Source organism: Ahaetulla prasina, chromosome 4 (genome assembly GCF_028640845.1).
Source record: "Ahaetulla prasina isolate Xishuangbanna chromosome 4, ASM2864084v1, whole genome shotgun sequence".
NCBI classification, from domain to species: Eukaryota; Metazoa; Chordata; class Lepidosauria; order Squamata; family Colubridae; genus Ahaetulla; species Ahaetulla prasina.
The window spans coordinates 39,523,337-39,541,311 of NC_080542.1; the positions used below are offsets into that span (position 1 = coordinate 39,523,337).

Genomic DNA, 17,975 nt, shown 5'->3' on the forward strand with positions numbered 1-17,975 from the left:
GCTTTATACTTATAGCGGTTTAGATTTAAAAGGAAGAAATATTTTTAATTCCTAAATTCTTTCTCAGTTTCTTCGTCCAAAATAAACAACGGATTACCATTCTGACTAGTGCATACTTGAAGGGATATATATATATATATATGTTTTCTGAGGTTTTCACGGGTGTTTGTATGTAGGTCTTTGGTTGTTCGGGTTTTCTCCCGTGTAAAATTGGAAGTGTCTTGGCAACGTTTCGACAAAGTCTCATTCGTCATCTTCAGGCTTCAGCTTCATGCTTCTGGGAGCAATGTGTGATCGCAGCTGTTTCTTCCTTTAACTGCTAGTGGGGGTTTGAACTGATTGGGTGGGAGCTTGGCTGTGCTCTGATTGGATGGAGGTTTTTTTGTGCTCTGATTGGCTGGGGATGTGTCCTGTTTGGGTGAGGGCTTGGTTGTGCTCAATTTAGTCTGTGTTGCAGGGGGATTTGAGCTGGTGAGCTGCACTGCTGCTGTTTGGCTTTGTGGTGGTGCTACATCTTCATAGTGGGTGTCAGTCTGCTGCATGTATGGATTGGAGGGGTTTGAAATGGCTAATGTTGCAGCTGCGGTCTGGCTTCTGGTCCTTGGTCATGCTTCATGATCAGTGTGGGTTTGGGTCTGCTTTCTGGGTGGATGTGCGGTGGTGACATCCTGTGTGGACCTCGTGAGTGTGGGTCTGGTGTCATTCCTCGTGTTAGGGACTCGTTTGTCAATAAGGGCGGGTTTCCAAATGGCTGGTAGGCGGGAGGTATCATCTCGTTTGTTCATGCTGTGTGGGCTGTGTTTTCTATCTCAATGGCTTCTCTGATTATTCTGTTGTTAAAGTGTTCAGTTTTGGCGATAGTTCTGGTCTTTTTAAAGTCAATATCATGTCCACTGACTTTAAAGTGTTGGACCAGGGAAGAAGTTGGTTCCTCTTTTTTGACTGAGTTTTTTGACTGACTTGACAAGAAAGTGAGGGAGAAGACCTGGCAAGCCCTGCTTCTCTTGGGCCCTCTCCCTCCCTGGCACCCACTCAAAGGGAGGAGGAGGGGCCGGCAAGGCCTGATTTTCTCGAGCCTTCTTCTGATTTGGCAACGCCCCAAGAACAGTTTTGGAGTGATGCAAGACTGCGCAGACGTGACCGGCGCGCGCAGCAGAAGCAGCATTGGAATAAAGCCAAGGAATGATGGTCATGCAGTGACATCTGCAGAGACTATAAATAGGAGGCGGGACTTCCTGGTTTTTTGTCTTGGACAAAGCAATGAATTTGCGCGGGCAAACTGTATGAATGGAGGGAAGAATATATTCGTGAGTAATTCTGGCCTTATCTATAATTTCCTCGTTATCTCCAGAAACTTGGCAGGCCCGTGGGTAGATGTGGCCAGGACATTTATCTATGTAAATAAATTAGAAAAGAAGGCCTTTGACTGACTCTTTGATGGGAGTATTGGGGGAGGGAAACAGAACAACTTGTCTCAGAAGTGCAAATCTTACATCTAACTGTACATTATGGTAGAAAGTTATATCACTCACAGAATACTTAACCTTGAAATGTCATTTTCACCAGAAGCATGGAGACACTTCCCCCAGCCCCCATAGACTATGACAAACAAGTTCCTCATGTTTATCTAGCCTTGGCATAGATAAATATGAACATTTTTACAGGATCCTCACTTAAGCTGCTGAGTTATGAGTTCTTCCTCGTTGAGGTAGCGGAGGCGCTCCTCTTCAACCAGAGTGCGCTGCCGTTGTAAGGGATCTTCCTGTTTGCGCATGGTGTCAGTCACTCGCACACTGATTTCAGTCTCTGTCCGTCGCAACATGGTCTTCACTGTTTCTTGATTTTGAAGCTGAAATGGATGGGAGGGGGAAGAAAAGCAATAGGCAAATAATTAGATGCAACTAAGTTGCTCCGGTCATCAGAGCCACACTATATTGGATTGCACAAAAAGGTGTATTAAGGAGAGTCTGTATCTAGAGACTTTTCTGCAGCATATCTGAGACTTTCCTGAATCATCAAATGTCTTCTCCAATGTGCATCACTTTTCTTTTAGTGATTCTGGTTTGGTTTCAATGCTACTTGCTCTGATCTAGCAAATAAAACTGTTTTTGCACACAAATTTGCCAGACTAAAAATTTTGTGTGCATAGTTTTTTGTGTGCATATAGCATGTAGGAGTCCTTGTATGCTCCAATCTAACATGTGAAACATTTTCTTGTGAAACCGCCAGAGTGTGTTTGATTGTGTGCATTTGTGCAATCCTCTACTATTTCTACAGTTTGCTATGATTTAGGATAAGGTTCCCTAGGGTTAGACTGAATGATAGTTTTCCATGATCATAGCTAAGACTATTAAAGGAAAATTGGAAAAATGGAAAGCAGATAAAGCAATTGCTGGGTATAGGGTTAAAATTTATAAACTATGGAATTTAAAGAAAGATGCATATCTAATTCCTTCAGGAATACTATGTAGACATTCTCACAGTCCACCATTAAATTTTCGCTCCTAAACATTTTCCTGAATATGAATAAAGTAATTCATTTACCCAACAAACTTTTTTCCAATAGGATTTGCACAAAAGGGATATTGAATTAGTTACATAATTAAAAAGGGTTTATATGTACCTGCATTTAAAAAGACCTCTGGTTACTCTGTTTTCTCCCAAACAATGTAAAACTAGTGGTAAAGGAGCCAGTAAATGAGGAATTGGACCTAAATGTACACCTAAACACAAGTTTATAGAGTCACTTTACTGATGAGATGGTGATGTATAAATTTAATTACTAAATATTTGTTTTACATTTAGAAGTACACAATGTGTATACATGCATTTTTATTTTCTGTCCAAAGTCAGTGAATGTATGATTCTTCAAAGGGTTAGAATTTTCATTTTGCAATTTAGACTTGTATGTTTAATCAAAGAATGATTAAAAAGAAATATTTTTTAAAATACTCTAGTGCTCTCTTCTAACATTAATAATACTTCTGAATTGGCAATCAAGAGTTATTTTTTTGTTTCTCTCTTCCATATTACTTTTACTTATATTTGCAGTAACGAAAGAAAATACCAGTTAGTCAAAGTTGATCTTCTAGAAATACTTATTTCTATACAGATTAAATATAGAATTTTCATGCCCTGACCAATGTGTTATGAATCCGTTGCCATTGGCTATTCTACCAGGGTCTGGTGGGATTGGATGTCAATTCATTTATCTTTGGAGTACCCTTTGTTGAATGAATTTGCCACAGTCCAAACCCTTCCATTGGAATGAGGTTACTATATGTGATTGACACCACATAAGACATGCACGCAAATCTGGACACCAAATCTGTTGCAGAATTTCAAAGCATCTGGGAGAAATGTGGGAGTGTGAGCCATTTGCCTTTCCACCTCTCAGCACTGTTTGCTGCTTTTCAGTTTCCAACAAGCTGTCACTGTTAATTATCTCTGGAGTTAAGCAACTCAGAGAAAAAAAACACAAGCACCTCCCACAGTTTGGGAGGGAAGATCAGATTGCTGGCTCTGGATGCACCGCTACCATCTGCCCTTTTATTTGGTGCCACAGACTCCAAATTAATCTTACCTGGCACCAGGGCAGTTTGTTTTGGTGAGCCCGACTAATGAGAATAAATGTCAACAGAAAAGGGAAACAAAATTGAGAGCAAAAAGCTATCAAGGCCCATCTTATGACTAAGTTAAATGAAACCCAAATAGAAATGGAAAAATAACAAGCTGGATTCAGATAACAGTTCCATGTGGGCCATTATTGTCAGTATTGATTGGCAACAATACTTCAAAGTTTTAAACAGAGAACCTTTTGCAATCTTAGTTGATGCCAAGGATTAAACTAAGACTTTCTGTGAGCAATGCGTATGTGATAATGCTTAGCTATAGTTTCTTTATAACTACATTTAATTTGCATTCCTCCTTATTCTTTGTGCCCCTTCCTTTCTCCCTCCATGAAACAATGGAAAATTACAGGAAAGGTTAAGTTTATTAAATGGAGTAAAAATGTGTGTGTGCAGGAAAAGAAGAAGGGACAGTACTGAAATTCAGTGTCTATGATTGCTGAATGAATACTGTTGCTTTTCTCTATAACAGAAAAGTGAGATACGATTAGTTTTTGCTGACATTAAAATCAATTCACTCCTTATAGAATTTAGCCAGAAGCTATTTTTTTTTCTTTAAAGAAGAAATACGTTCTGGTTTAGGTCTTTCAATTTTGTGTTATCTGAAGGATAAGATTACATCAAATAATATAATTTTATTTCCAAGTGCCTCTCCAAATTCTCCATCAAGTGAAGCTAAATCCACAGAGCTGTATATATTGAGTAATTTGAACAAATTTGCAATGCTTCTGCTTCACCTAATTTATTTTTTTTCTGGTGTTATGCAGAGCATACTCTGACAACTGGGCATCAGATTCAGCACTCTCTGGCTTCTGAACTCTGAGTATGAAGCATCATTTGCTTTCAAAACACATCGTTTCTAATGCATGGAGAAAAGGTCCAGCCTCATGGAACCAATATAATATTCTAAAATTTTCTCCTCCATTGGAAGAAGAACAAAACATAATCTTCCTCCCAATTCAGGTTACCTGCAGCTTCTTGAGTTGGTGCAGCTGGTTGCGGAGTTCACTGGCATTCTGCTGCAAGTCATGGAGATGTAGTTGCATATGCAGACGAGTGATAGCAGTAGGCTGCCCAGCTGGTGTACCAGTAGTGGATGGGGGTGGAGGTCCGGGAACTGTAGTTCCTACATTGCTCTTGCTTGGGTCTGAAACAGAAAAAAATAACAGAAATGCATGATAACCTATGGAAACTGAAAAAAAGAGAAGGATTATGTCATTAAGATCCTTTATCAAGCTTGGGTAAAAAATACAAATTCTGTAACTGTCAATTCAAAGCGTTATAAAATTGTTATCAAAGAGAAGACAACATCTTGAGAAATACCCTCTGAATGAATAAAGTACACTAGTGAGTAGTGGCTTCAATTTTTACCACAAATTGGTCTGGATAATGTTATTTTTTCAGCAACTTTAAGAATGCAGAGTGTTGTGAATTTCAGTATTGGCTTCCCCTCATTTATCTAATACTTTTCTTTCAAATCAGCATGCAGAAGGGCCTGATAGTTATGTGAAACTATCTTACCTTAGTTTATCTTCGTAACAAAACCAATTTATTTTTAAGGTAAGAACAACTTCCCTCACTTTAAACTGCATTTTTAATATCATGCTTCAAATCTATTCAACTATGGGTCATCATCAAGAAGTTGAATCAAGACTAAAGTCAAAATCTTGCTTCCATTTTGTTCCAGAGAGCCCCAAAAGTGGAAAAAAATACCAGTGAATATGAGAAGAGCATACAGGTTTCTATAACTTATAGCAGAAAAGCAAAAACAAAAACAATAAAATGGAAGGGTGGGAGATTTTTATGAAAACTTCCTAACTCTAAATTCCACCTATCAAGATAAAAATACTTTTAGTATATTTCTCTTGTTCCAGATAACTACAATTGGACTTTATACTTCTAGTTTTACTGCTCTGTTATTGAACCAAAGATGATTTTTTTTTCTTGGGATAAGTCAGATTTGAGGATGGGATTTCAAATGCTCACTTACGTGCTGATGGAGGTGTTCCTCCATTGGTCCCTTCTGTTTTCTCACTGTAATGACAAAAAAGACATTAGATATTCCAAAACCATTTCTAGGTTTAAGATGTTTAGATGGGAATAAAAATTATTATACTGTAAATAGTGTGTGATTTGTGTATATGATTAAAAGTGAAGCTTACTTTCATTCATAATATTCTAGGTTGTCCGCAGTAATGCCAAACATAAAAAACCCATTTATTCATCTCAGGCATAGAATTTACATCTTTAGGTGTGAGACATGTCTGTTCCAAGTCACAGAGAGAACAAAATTCTATTATTTATTTATTAACTAGATTTATAAGGCTGCCCAACTCAATCAATATGACTCTGGGAAATGTACAAAGCTTTTCCTCAAGAGATAGAAAAGTCGAAAGCTGAATAGTGGAGGTAAGAAGAAGAAATAATTAACATTATATTCCTGAGTTTTTGATTAAAGGTTGGAATTACAAGAGGTGGAAAAGTCCAAAAAAACAAGCAGAGAGCTTTTGCTTCAGAAAACTGTATCTCGGGAATAGATAAATAAGTCTAGGAGCATAAAACTATGTTAATTTTTATCTTTATTTTTCTATATAGTATTATTTGAGCGTCACTGACTTTTGTTCTTTTCAGCCTTTTTTCTTATTACAGGGTGTGCCCAAAGATCTAAAATTTTCTGTATAGTTTTCCTGGAAACTATATATTAATTTAGAATTTTCTACCATATAACTTGACAGAAAACTTTTGGTAGACAAGCTTAACTTATAACTTTATCTCATAAACTTTGTCTTATTTATCCTGAATATTTGCACTTTAATGATGTTAAAAAGTAAGATTTACATTTTATTTCTTTTTTTTAAAAAAGTTTGATTTTTATTAATATCTTGTGAGGTTGATCTGTTTTTCCAAAAAGGGCAAAAAAGCACATGTACATCACCAAAGTTGAAGAAATAGTTAGGAGTTTATGCTAAAGCAACAATTTTGTATCTCATCTGCCATCCCATAAGGTAGATCAGACTAAGAAACAGTGACCTAAAGATTTAATTGGAACTACAGTAACAAAATCTTGCAAATCTGAATGTCTTTCTCTTCCCTTCCTTTTCTTTCAAGGCCATCCTCTATATAGTATTCACTATATTGCGCCATTCTCATTTTAATTTTTGGCACCAGCAAAGCAGCATGGATTGGCAGTGTCCTATTTCTTTAAAAAGAGGAGGGTGCTAGCAACCATAGCAATAGCAACCATTCCATTATCCCAATTAAGTACAATTTAAGCTAAGGTAATTGATTACTGTACAATGGTACTTCACAAGATATTGATGCAGTAAAGGAAATGGTATCCTCAATAGTGATTCTCCTTGGAATAGAGGGCTATATAATGTGGGAAGGATGAGTTTAGAGATATGTAGATAATCTTTGCAAAATACTGCTCTACTAGGCGTCTCATTGGAACAGAAACTCTATGGACTGATTGGTTGAGTTGGGCAAATTTGGCTGAGAGTTATTGCCTTAAGATCACCTGCAATTAGGGTGACCAACTGCAAAAGATCCATGTTTTCTCACTTAAAATAACTGCATCTTGCCACTCTATTATAATTCATGACTGAACAGAGATTTGGCCAAAATCCCATACACTAACCTTTATATCATAGTGACTTTCATTCTCTTTTTAATCAAAAGCAACCTGGCCAGTTTGTTTGGATTGTTGAAAAATATCTCTAGTTTGGTAATAACTTTCTGCTTTGCATTTATCAAGATAAGGAGGCATTAATAGAGATGGTGAGAAGTTCACCATCTCGATCAGTGCCAAAGGGAATAGCAGCAAGTCATGTAGTTTCACCCATCAAGCCTCTTACCTGGGGATCTCTCCATCTGAGCTTCTCATTAATGCACTCTGTACCAATCCTGTGAGGCTGGCAATCTGTTTTTCCATCGCTTCCATGCGCTCCCTTAATAAAAAGAGAGAGGAAGAGGGAGGAAGAGTGTATATGTAAAAAGATTCAGACAAGGCAGTAGGACAAGTATATGCTTTTTTCATTGTTGCCTAGTTTTATGACAATATGAGTAAACATAGGAATACAGTATATTTATTTGTATTCAATTTTGAAACAGCATTCCTGCGCGTCTCTCAGTTTGATAATCTAGACTTGTTTGTAATAATATAAAGAAGCTAAAAGTATAAAATCACCAAAGCAAGAAAAAATATTATCAAAGAAACAATACCATATCCCAGGTAAAACAGCTGGAAAATTACACTTTAAAAAGCACCTAAGGGAATGTAATGTAATTGAACCTCTTGTATGTAATGTTCTGAACCTCTGTAGACAGCCTTGTACCATGATGAAAACTATGAAACAATTGACCAAAATAGGCTTCCTGAGGACAGGAAATCAAGAGCCTAACAGCTCTGTGGAATCAGCATAAATCCATAAAGACCTTCTAGATACTTCCCGGAACCTGGAAGGGAGACAGTCACATGAGGTATTTTCTTGATACTTGATGCCCTTTAGATGCAAATCCTGTAATTACAGGCTAGTATACAGCAAGAATATACAAGGTTGGAAATTTTGGCCTGAAGAAGAGAGGAGCTAGTACTTTAGCAAATCAGATTTTGCATAGGAGTATTGTACAGGGTGGTATGTGTCATTCCAATTCACTGTGCTTCATTCTGTTTTTCCCATCCCACCCCTGTATATCAGGTAACAAGTCTTTGTCGGTGATTTTGTAGCCTTTATTTCACTCTACTTACAATTGCATTAACCACCTGATGAACATGTCTATTTTCTCAATCACCGGTAGTCACCCAACTAGTGTGGGCAACTGTTATGCTAATGAAACTCAGGCATCCTGTACCTTCAGTTGGTCAAAGTGCCCTTTTCTCCATGATTTGACTTTGAAAAGGGAAGGGCAGAAATGAAATGAGACAACATAAGACTAAGAGTGGTTTTGTGTTTTGTCTTCTCTCACTGACTCCATCAAGGGTCCATCCCAAGGGACCTCTTCAGGCAACCTTACTTCAAGGTTTTGAACTGAGGAGAAATTTCTCACACATACTTTCTACTTCATTAACTTCTGATAGGATTGGTTCTATTGACCTGTTCTGTTTACCTTTCACTCCCCATCCCTCTTGATGTTTCTAACCATTTCTTTTTTCTGTGTTTCTCTTATCCTAATGATCTCTGTTCTTACATTTCCCCCTGACAACTCAAGTCATCTGAGAAACCATCCTCATTCCTGGAGATGTAGGCACAGGAAGATTAAACATGAGATAAGGCACACAATCTTTTGTTGTCTAATTTGCTTTCAGAGTCCTGAAAATTATGGGTAAAGAGATAGACACAAGTTAAAAATGGGGAGGGAATAGATTAAGTGCTATAGTGACATCAAAAATCAGTTATTCCAATATTCTTTCTCAGCCCTTCAGTACTACTGGGACCACAATAAACTGAAATTTTAAAAAATGAAGGTTTTACAAAACATGCTATATCCCGCTATTTCAGGGGTCATCAAACTTTTGGGATCGGTGGCTACATCTGAAATTTTTAATGACTACCAATCATAAAACATATTTCTATCATTACAGGAGATTTTTTTAAAAAACATACTGGATTGCAGCCATCCCCACTTTATTTTCTAATATAAAAATTCAAGTGGAATCTCAAGCTATGCTTGGGAATGATGCTTTGCTCTGCAGGATGCAAAGCTTTCCATTATTATAAAATTAAAGAATCCTTAAAAGAATAGAGCAGGAAGCTTGACAGATTATAAGCAGGCACATTGTTGTTTTGATACATTAATTGTGGAGTGAGACAGTATATTATCAAGCAATGACTTTGGGCTTTCTATAACATTTAATTGGACAATAAGACCCATTTCATAAAAAACCCTTCTCTTTGTTGAAGTTTTCTCCTTGCAGATTTTCACTCTTTTTATTGCTTACTGCTGGGAAATAGGTGATAATTGTCCCACGAGTAGCATCTTTTAATTGAAGTTTGATTTCAGCTTCCCACAAGAGATAATTATAATAACTATTTTCCTGCCATTTTTAATTTATTTCTTTTTAAATGAGCAAAATAACCCTCTTTCACATATAATGAAACAAAAGAAGCAAAAGGAAGAACCCAAGATATCATGCCTGCAACAGATCTGACATTTGTTCAGCAATCCTATTGGCAATTATTCAGCAGTCAGCCTCATTATAGAGTAGAACTTAGTTCTGAAGAATACATAGGATTATGCTGTAAGAGGTAATTATTAGGCGTATCCATTCAGACTACCCACTCAGTTGTCAAGTAAGGTAAGGGCAGAATTTGCAAGAATGGGAATCTAAATAAAGATACACAGAAGACCGAATGCTGCAACAGTCTTTTGCTTTGTTACACTGGATTATTCTACTGCTGATGTAAGCACATGTCAAATTAAAAAGGAAAAAATAAACAAATCATATCTGGGGAAAAAAAAACAACAACAGTGGAAATGCCATTATTAGAATGCTTTGGAATAAGGCTTCCTTTGAGTAACTGCCTTGTGTCACTCAATTTTATTTTATTTTTTACAGAGGAGCAAGACCTTCCATTTGTAATTTTGCTGATTTCCCCCGGGTTTTATTACAGATTTTTTTATCTGAGAAAAGCTGAAGAGAAGATGGACACAAAAAGAAGGACCTTACCCAGTCCCTAGATCAGGGGTCTCCAACCTTGATCCCTTTAAGCTTTGCTGGCTGAGGGACTCTAGGAGTTGAAATCCACAAGTCTTAAAGGGACCAAGGTTGGAGACCCCTGCCCTAGATCAAGAGACTTTTGTGTCACTACTAGCAGAAAGCCTGTTTAACATGTCTTCCTCCAGTCCGTAAGAAGACACAAATGTATGCCAACATTACTTGCATTGTCTTACAGCTGATCTCTGCTCTGCTTTGGTAATGAGACAGCAGTGGGAGGTTCTGTTCTGACAGGTTAACATGGAACTGATTATGGAAAATGATTGGTGGATTTCCTGCTGCTGCAGAAAAACAACTTCCAATTGCTCTCCTTAATAAGGGGTGAGACTGAGGAAAGAGGTTAATTTTGACAGATAGCTGGACCTATCTCTCTGGCTTTATTTGAAAGCAGACTGCAGATGATTTATTTCTCTTGCATATTTTCTCAATTCCTCATTTCTTCCTTGTGTAATCTTCTGTTTTTCACTCACTTATCTATCTCTTTTGTGCTTCCTTGTTCTTTTGCTTACTCATGTTCTCTTGCTTTCTCTTCTGCTTTGTCAAAAAAGAGCTGACAAAGGGCTAATGGGCAAGTGGACTCACCACTTCAGCCAGCAGAGTGCTCTATTGTGCAAGCTGCCTTGTCAATCAGGCTCTAGTAGTCTTGCATGAGAGTGCTAGATCCATGTAGGCAATTATCCTTTGTAGCGCCTGATCATTGATTATAAAAGCATTAGTCAAGCATCATATGTTCAAATGCATAGTGTCTCTCATCACTCCTACTGCTCCAGCCAAAATGACTCCTATGGTCATTTCGGCTGGAGCAGCAGGAGTGATGAGGTACAAACAAATGGTTTACTCACCCGTGTGCATTTATATTAACACATTGGCACAAAATAACCAAAATCACTTGGGTTCTTTTGTGGCAACAGCATCATAGGGTAGAAATCTCATCTGCTGAGACTAGAATGTCATTTTTGTACTCTGTCAAATTTAGTTCAGAATAAGAAAGCCTGCATTTTAGGGTCCAACTTTCCAATATGCAAATTATTCAGGTTGCTGATCACTGTGTTATCAATAATGGTACATCTATTGTTAGATGACACACTTCCATCTTTTTACCTTGTTTCAGTATCCTTGGCAGGCACAGGTGAACTGAATCCAGAATGAGGTCGTTCCCCAGGTCCAGGGAATAGCTCTGGAGCACCTGAAGAACTGAGATTCCGTGGTTTATTGACAGGACTTTCCATGAACACTGAGGAACAAGAGTCCTTGCGGAAAGTCTGCCGTACTGGTGAGGATCGGCTTGGAGGCCCTGAATAAGGGCTGTGAGGACTTTGGCTCTGCTGAACATCCACCAGTCGGCCATCAGCTATTTTCTGGGGAGATGATGGTGGCAAACGGAAGCCCATCCCTGGGCCGTAAGTATCACTGTATATCTGTGCATTGGGTTTATATAAACTATCTTCCAGTTCTGATTGTAGGGCAGCAGCTGAATAGGTGCTAAGAGAACGCACTGAGCCCCGCTTATAAAGCCCACCAGGGTAAGCAAATGGATCCCCCATCCCAGCTAGTGACTGAGTAGATGTAATGCTCAAACGTCCTTCGTGCACCATACTGTATGGATCAGCATACAGGCCTTCATTCTTCACCAGAACCATATTTTTCCCCACCAGATCTTCATCTGGTTTGACATCCCGGCGCTCCAAGATAGCACTTGGACTTGGTGAGACTCCCTGAGCTGGAGGGAGGTTGGAGAGGCGCTCTCCGTGATGCACAGGACTGCCAGCATAGGAGGGTGGGCGCCCACCACTGTAAGACATACGGGAGCGGGAAGGCGAGGATGACTGGAGTACTGGAGGAGGAGAGCCAGAAGTAAGGTGGGAAGCTGGAGACATGCTGTTTAGGCGCCGGGTGGGAGAGGATTCTCTGGAAGTGTAGACCACCTCTCTCTAGAACAACAAGAAGCCAGAGAAATTAAGAATGTCATAAATCTTTTCCGCATTGTCACAGTATATAGGTGAAAATCTCTCTCTCTCTCTCTCTCTCACACACACACACACACACACAAACACATTTCTTTCTTGCATGTTTTTTTTACTGTTGATTCTTTCCATACCCATTTTTGGAAACATATTTTACTCTGATGAATGCCTTGATGAGCGTATTTATTATTTCCCTGCTAAAGTTCTGCTTATGCTAGTGAAATATTCATTGGCAACTTGCCAAAGTTTTCCATATTTCTGGTTCTTCCAAAGCAATTGTTTTCCTTACTAAACTAGGTTGTTCCCTACAACTTAGTATCTGTAGGATAGCTTGTATTTACTTTTCTAAAACTAATCACATGTGGGAAATTGTGGAATAACATGAATTTGTACTCAGATCTACAGAAATGCAAGTCCCATCCTAAATTTTTCAAACCTCATGGACACCATCCATTAACAGAGGATTCTCTATAGTTTTGTTTTTTTAACTACAGAACTAAATTAGAATCCCACAGAAGCAAAATTTTATAGGATATATAAATTGTTCCCACAGTGGAGATACATAAAAAAAATAATTCTGAATATCTAAAGCTCAAGGGAAATACACTTCTTCCAGTGATCTTCTCTACTAAAGAGATTTGGTTCAAGTATTTTAGTTTTACTGAAAAGGAAAGAAGAAAAGAAGGGGTGGGGAAGGTGCTTAGATTAGAATTGTTAGGATTTTTCAGTTACTTTCTGAGGAAATAATCATCGCAGTGCACATCTATAGCTCTCAAACTACAAGGAGGAAATTGCCGTCTTCTGCTAGAGTACATTGAACATTAGAGGAAGATTATGACTGCAAATCTGCAGAATCACAATGCTAGATATAAGTCAATGTATGTCTGCTCAGGTATTAATGAAATATTCCTTAATACATTGCCAATTTTATCTCCTGTGGCACTGACAAAAAGGCCAACAGAATGGCCTTTGTGCAATCCTTTGCTCTTACCCGAAGGTCACCATTGGTGATGTGGGATCCAGGGAATGAGGCATAAAGTGGCTCTTTCCGGTAGATTTTGATAATACTTCTGTCCTGAATATCCCTGGAAGAACAAACCCCAAAGAATCACATGAGATAAATGCATATTAGCTTTGGTTATTATTTCAGGTCCTAAAATATGCTTGAGCACAGTGGTAGCAGCAAGGGTGACAGATGCATAAAGGCATTTTCCTGTGTCATTGTTTCCTGATCATTCCGGAAAGCCTTCAAGCAGATCACATCAGGATTTAGAATTTACAATCTTTTTGCAATAATCTGTTGCTTTGATATACAGCAGCATGTCCGTGCAAATATTTCTGTGGGGGTCAAATTTGTACCTAGGGTCAACATTGTATGGGTCTTTTACATCTGTGGGCCTCCTTGCTTACTTGTAAATTCAGGCTGAATTGCCAAAGCTCACATAAAAGGAACCATGAAGATCTACAAAGGGGTGGTGGTGTTTCTAGTAAAATGGGCCCTAGTGCTATCAATCAACTAAATCCATTTTCTTCCTGAATGAGTTGTTGAGGAAAGGTAAAAAGAGAAAAAGAGAAAAGAAGCTATAGGAAGCACTACAGGAGGGCTACAAAAAAGAGATTAAAAAGTGGTAGTCTTGGATAAAAATACTTTGCAAGAAAATATACTAACTTCCTCAAGGGGGTGATAAAAACAAGGATGACTAATTTGATAGAAGTATTTAACAATGAAGCATAATAGAAAGAGAATGGCTAGAGATATTTTTTCTCTGTTTCCTAACACTAGAATCATAACAATAGAACTTGACATTAAATAATTAAATTGATTGGCAATAGATTTTGGATGACAAGGAAAAATGTTTCTTTTCCTAAGAAATACTCTATTAACAGAATCAGTTGCTGCAAGATTTATCTATCTATAATAATGGTTTCTACGTTGCTATATTTCCATAGACTGTAAATCACTTACAGAACAAAAAACCACAACAAAGATAAAATGTAAACCTATAAAATTCCCAAAACCAGGACCCATCATCTCATAAGGGTGGGTTAAACTGCCATCGCCCATATACTTTCCTGGAGGGTCAAATCTTTATGGCCTTTCAAAACATGCAGGAGGACTGCCCAATATCTAAGAGTATGCTGTTCCAAATCAGGGAGGCCATTTCCAAAAAGGCTTGCCTTCTCTCCCTGATCTCACCTATACCTTCAATGCAGAGAAGGCAGTCTCATAGGTATAAAGCCCTGAGCCATGAAAATATGACAATAGTCCATAGTTTAGACAGGTTTAACAAAAAATGATTTCCGGATAGCATATTGCTATAGTAAACAAATAAAACCTCCTAGTTCATGATCAAGGCATATCCCTTGCCAGGTAAGTATGCTGGAGTTGGTGTTCTTAATGATTAGGATAGGGAGAAAAATAACATTAGAGGTAAATACAATGAACCAGATATGTTGCCACAGGCTGTATTTGATTAATATTTTCCTAAAATATATTTTGATATTTTCTTGACAGACGTAACATTTCTGTTTTCATACCTCTGCTCAGCCTTCTAAGATTACTCTGGAGAAAAAAGAAACATTAGGAGAAACTTCTTGAGTTTTTGGCAGTATTTGGCAGCAGAATCATAGAGCAAAGGGTCTATTCTTCCATTGCTGAAAATCTTCTAGAAAAGCTGAAAGCCATCTTTTGAGATTCCTTTAGCAAGGAATTGGACTAATGGATAGAAGACCTTTCCACAGAGATCATTCTTATACAGAAGTTCCCCCTGTTCCCCCTGTTATTTCCTACCAGTAGTTAATATCTATAGCAAGACATACCGGACATCCTCCAATTCATAGAAAACATTGCGGGATTCGTCTTTAATCAGAATGGCAGTGTTTGGGGACTTGAGCATTCCCATTGTCAACTTCTGAGGAAACATGTGGACAATGAGGGCATGCAGAGTATCCATGCTGCTGATTTCATGGGTGATATGAACCCTCCTTGTCTCATCCCCAAACTGCAGGAAAAGGATGCCTGAGGAAAGAGAGAATGATAGGAAAAGGTAATAGAGCAGGAATGAAACAGTTCAAAGATGGAATTGTTGATTGACTCATATCTATAAATTTTAAATTCCATAGGACATATATTCATAGGACATGGCTTTCCCAAGCAATTCTCTCACCTTCGTGTGATGGTAACACATGACCCAGGAAGCAAAGATGGTAATTTTATTTTTAGTATTTCCAGCAATTGAAAAGAAGTCTGTATCTTCTCAATACTTGGCTTTTCCCCATCCCCCCACTTTTCTGTTAGGGGAACCAAAAAAAGATGATCCATGGTGGTGGAACCAGAATTGGTCACTGACTGGCTTGGAGGAACATACACCACTTCTCAAAATTTCAGTCTTTCTCTCTCAAGCCACACATTTCCATGTGGCTTGGGAGATAAACTGAAACAAGCAACAGTCACAGAGACTGAAATCCTAGAGAGGCCCTATTTTTGCAGACTCTTGCAGAATTTGTTACATAGATATTGGAAGTTCATTTACGTCAAACAAATCTGCATCAGTTTGTGATAAAACTTCAATGATTAGCTCATGGTTAATTAGGTGGGATAGTTAATTCTATTTTGGAAGTTGCACAGAAATCTATTTCCACATTCCCCCATCCCCTAGAGGCTGTATTAATAGGTGCATAAATGGTAAAATATAGAATAATTTCCAATTTTCCATGTTTCAGGTATAGAGAACATTGCCAAAAGCCCTTCTAGATTGTTATGCAATTGTTATCTAATATATTTTAAGAGCAACATTTTAAGGGGAAAAAATAGAATGACAAATACAAATGGAACGATGTGCTGTCAGATATATGGCTAAATATTCAGTTTCTATTTTAGTGTCTATTAGTAGCACATGCAATTAGTGACAAGATTTTGAGATGTGCGAGTATACAATTCCACAATCTCCCCATTTTCACAGAAAAGCTAAAGTTATTAATAGGTGATCAGGAATATAGCAACGATCAGGAGACTGGAGAGTAAGTAATACTCTGTTCTTCTACTCTACTAATTCAAATATTTTAACTGATGCTTCAATTGTCCTGGATTTCTAGATTTAATTTTTTTAAAAAAAAATAATGTTTTGTGAAGTTTGGAAGCTAAGTTGTGGCTAATAAAAATAATTGTGAGCAAGTAAATTAATATAGCTAAACTTTTTGAATTCACTCAAAATACTGGTATCCTTGGAATAGCATTGCTTGTTCTCTCTGGCATTCATTCTCTAAAATAGCCTTTCCATATCTGGAATATGCTGGTTACGATGGAATATAGTTTTCATTATCTCTTACAGAATGTCTAATGACTCTGTTGGCTAAATGTCAGAACATCCAGAGAAGGATCTATAGTAAAGTTTTATGCTAGGGTCTTTCCTACATTTATAATCCAATCTCTTTTTAACTAAGGATGTCAATAATTTAACCCTAACCCTTCTTCCCTAAATATGCCAGGCCCTTTCTTCAAAAATAAAAATCAAATTATTCTGTTGTGAGATGGGTACCCATACAAATAATTTAAATAAATGAAATGAAATGAACATGCTACTGCTTTATCTAAGATGCTTATATACACTGTAAGTGGAAAAAAAAGTGCTTATACAGAAACAGATTTCATCACATCCCCTTTTTTTTTTTAAATTTGAATTTATATCCCGCCCTACTCCGAAGACTCAGGGCGGCTTACACTGTGTTAAGCAATAGTCTTCATCCATTTGTATATTATATACAAAGTAAACTTTTATTGCCCCCAACAATCTGGGTCCTCATTTTACCTACGTTATAAAGGATGGAAGGCTGAGTCAACCTTGGGCCTGGTGGGACTTGAACTTGCAGTAATTGCAAGGAGCTGTGTTAATAACAGACAGACTTAGTCTGCTGAGCCACCAGAGGCCCCTTTGAAAAAAACTCCAAAAAGGTAACACAAAAGCAGCTTTCATTTAAAATAAAAATGACATCTCCTATCCAGGATTATGCACTTTGTAGTGTACAAAGAGTTTACCTGGTGACCGAAGTTTTGTTTGGCTGGTGGAACGAGACAATGGCAGGCTTTGCCTAAAGCGATTCATTCTGTTGAACCCAATGGGCAGTTCAGCTTCAGACATGGTTTCCAGAGATTCTGCTGAAGCAAAGGAAAGCTTGGCTTGATCAGCCAGGCCAGGCTGAGAACCCTGTGAATGCCGAGAGCTTCGGGTCTAATAGCACAAACAAAGAGAGATTGGGAGGGAGGAAGGGAGAGAGACATGAGACATTAGAACAGATATTTTCTATCACATTTTCAAAACATAGACTTAAACATGTTACTGTCTCTCATCATTTTGAAATAGCCCAAATGTTCAGCTGTTGTTCTGTTATAGAAGGAATCCTCCTTTTGTAAGAGAAGTTAAAGTTGCTCAGGATTACATATAAATTGGCAGCAGAAGGCTGTATCTCTGGTTTGTATCTATCATCTTCTTTGTAAATTAAGTATGACATCAAGCCCTGTAACACAACAACCTGTTGGGAATAGAAACTGCTCTCAATCAATACAGAACCAGACCTAGTGATGCTCTTACAGCATTCAATTTGCCCTCCATATTTGGAAGGCAGAGATGGTGGCAGAGCGAGCCTCAAAACGAAAAAAAGGCTGGAAGA

The 17,975-nt window shown here is 37.9% G+C and overlaps 1 protein-coding gene across 1 annotated transcript in view; it reads right to left on the minus strand.

Moving 5' to 3' along the window:
* Positions 1-17,975, minus strand: part of SRCIN1 (SRC kinase signaling inhibitor 1) — a 152,782-nt gene that overhangs the window by 40,883 nt on the left and 93,924 nt on the right. The window contains exons 3-10 of the mRNA XM_058183592.1: positions 17,344-17,536; positions 15,129-15,327; positions 13,300-13,393; positions 11,446-12,275; positions 7,484-7,576; positions 5,613-5,663; positions 4,598-4,781; positions 1,674-1,849 (exon numbers count right to left, since the gene is read on the minus strand). Of these exons, the coding sequence (XP_058039575.1) occupies positions 1,674-1,849; positions 4,598-4,781; positions 5,613-5,663; positions 7,484-7,576; positions 11,446-12,275; positions 13,300-13,393; positions 15,129-15,327; positions 17,344-17,536 (1,820 nt within the window). The remainder of the gene's footprint in view (positions 1-1,673; positions 1,850-4,597; positions 4,782-5,612; positions 5,664-7,483; positions 7,577-11,445; positions 12,276-13,299; positions 13,394-15,128; positions 15,328-17,343; positions 17,537-17,975) is intronic.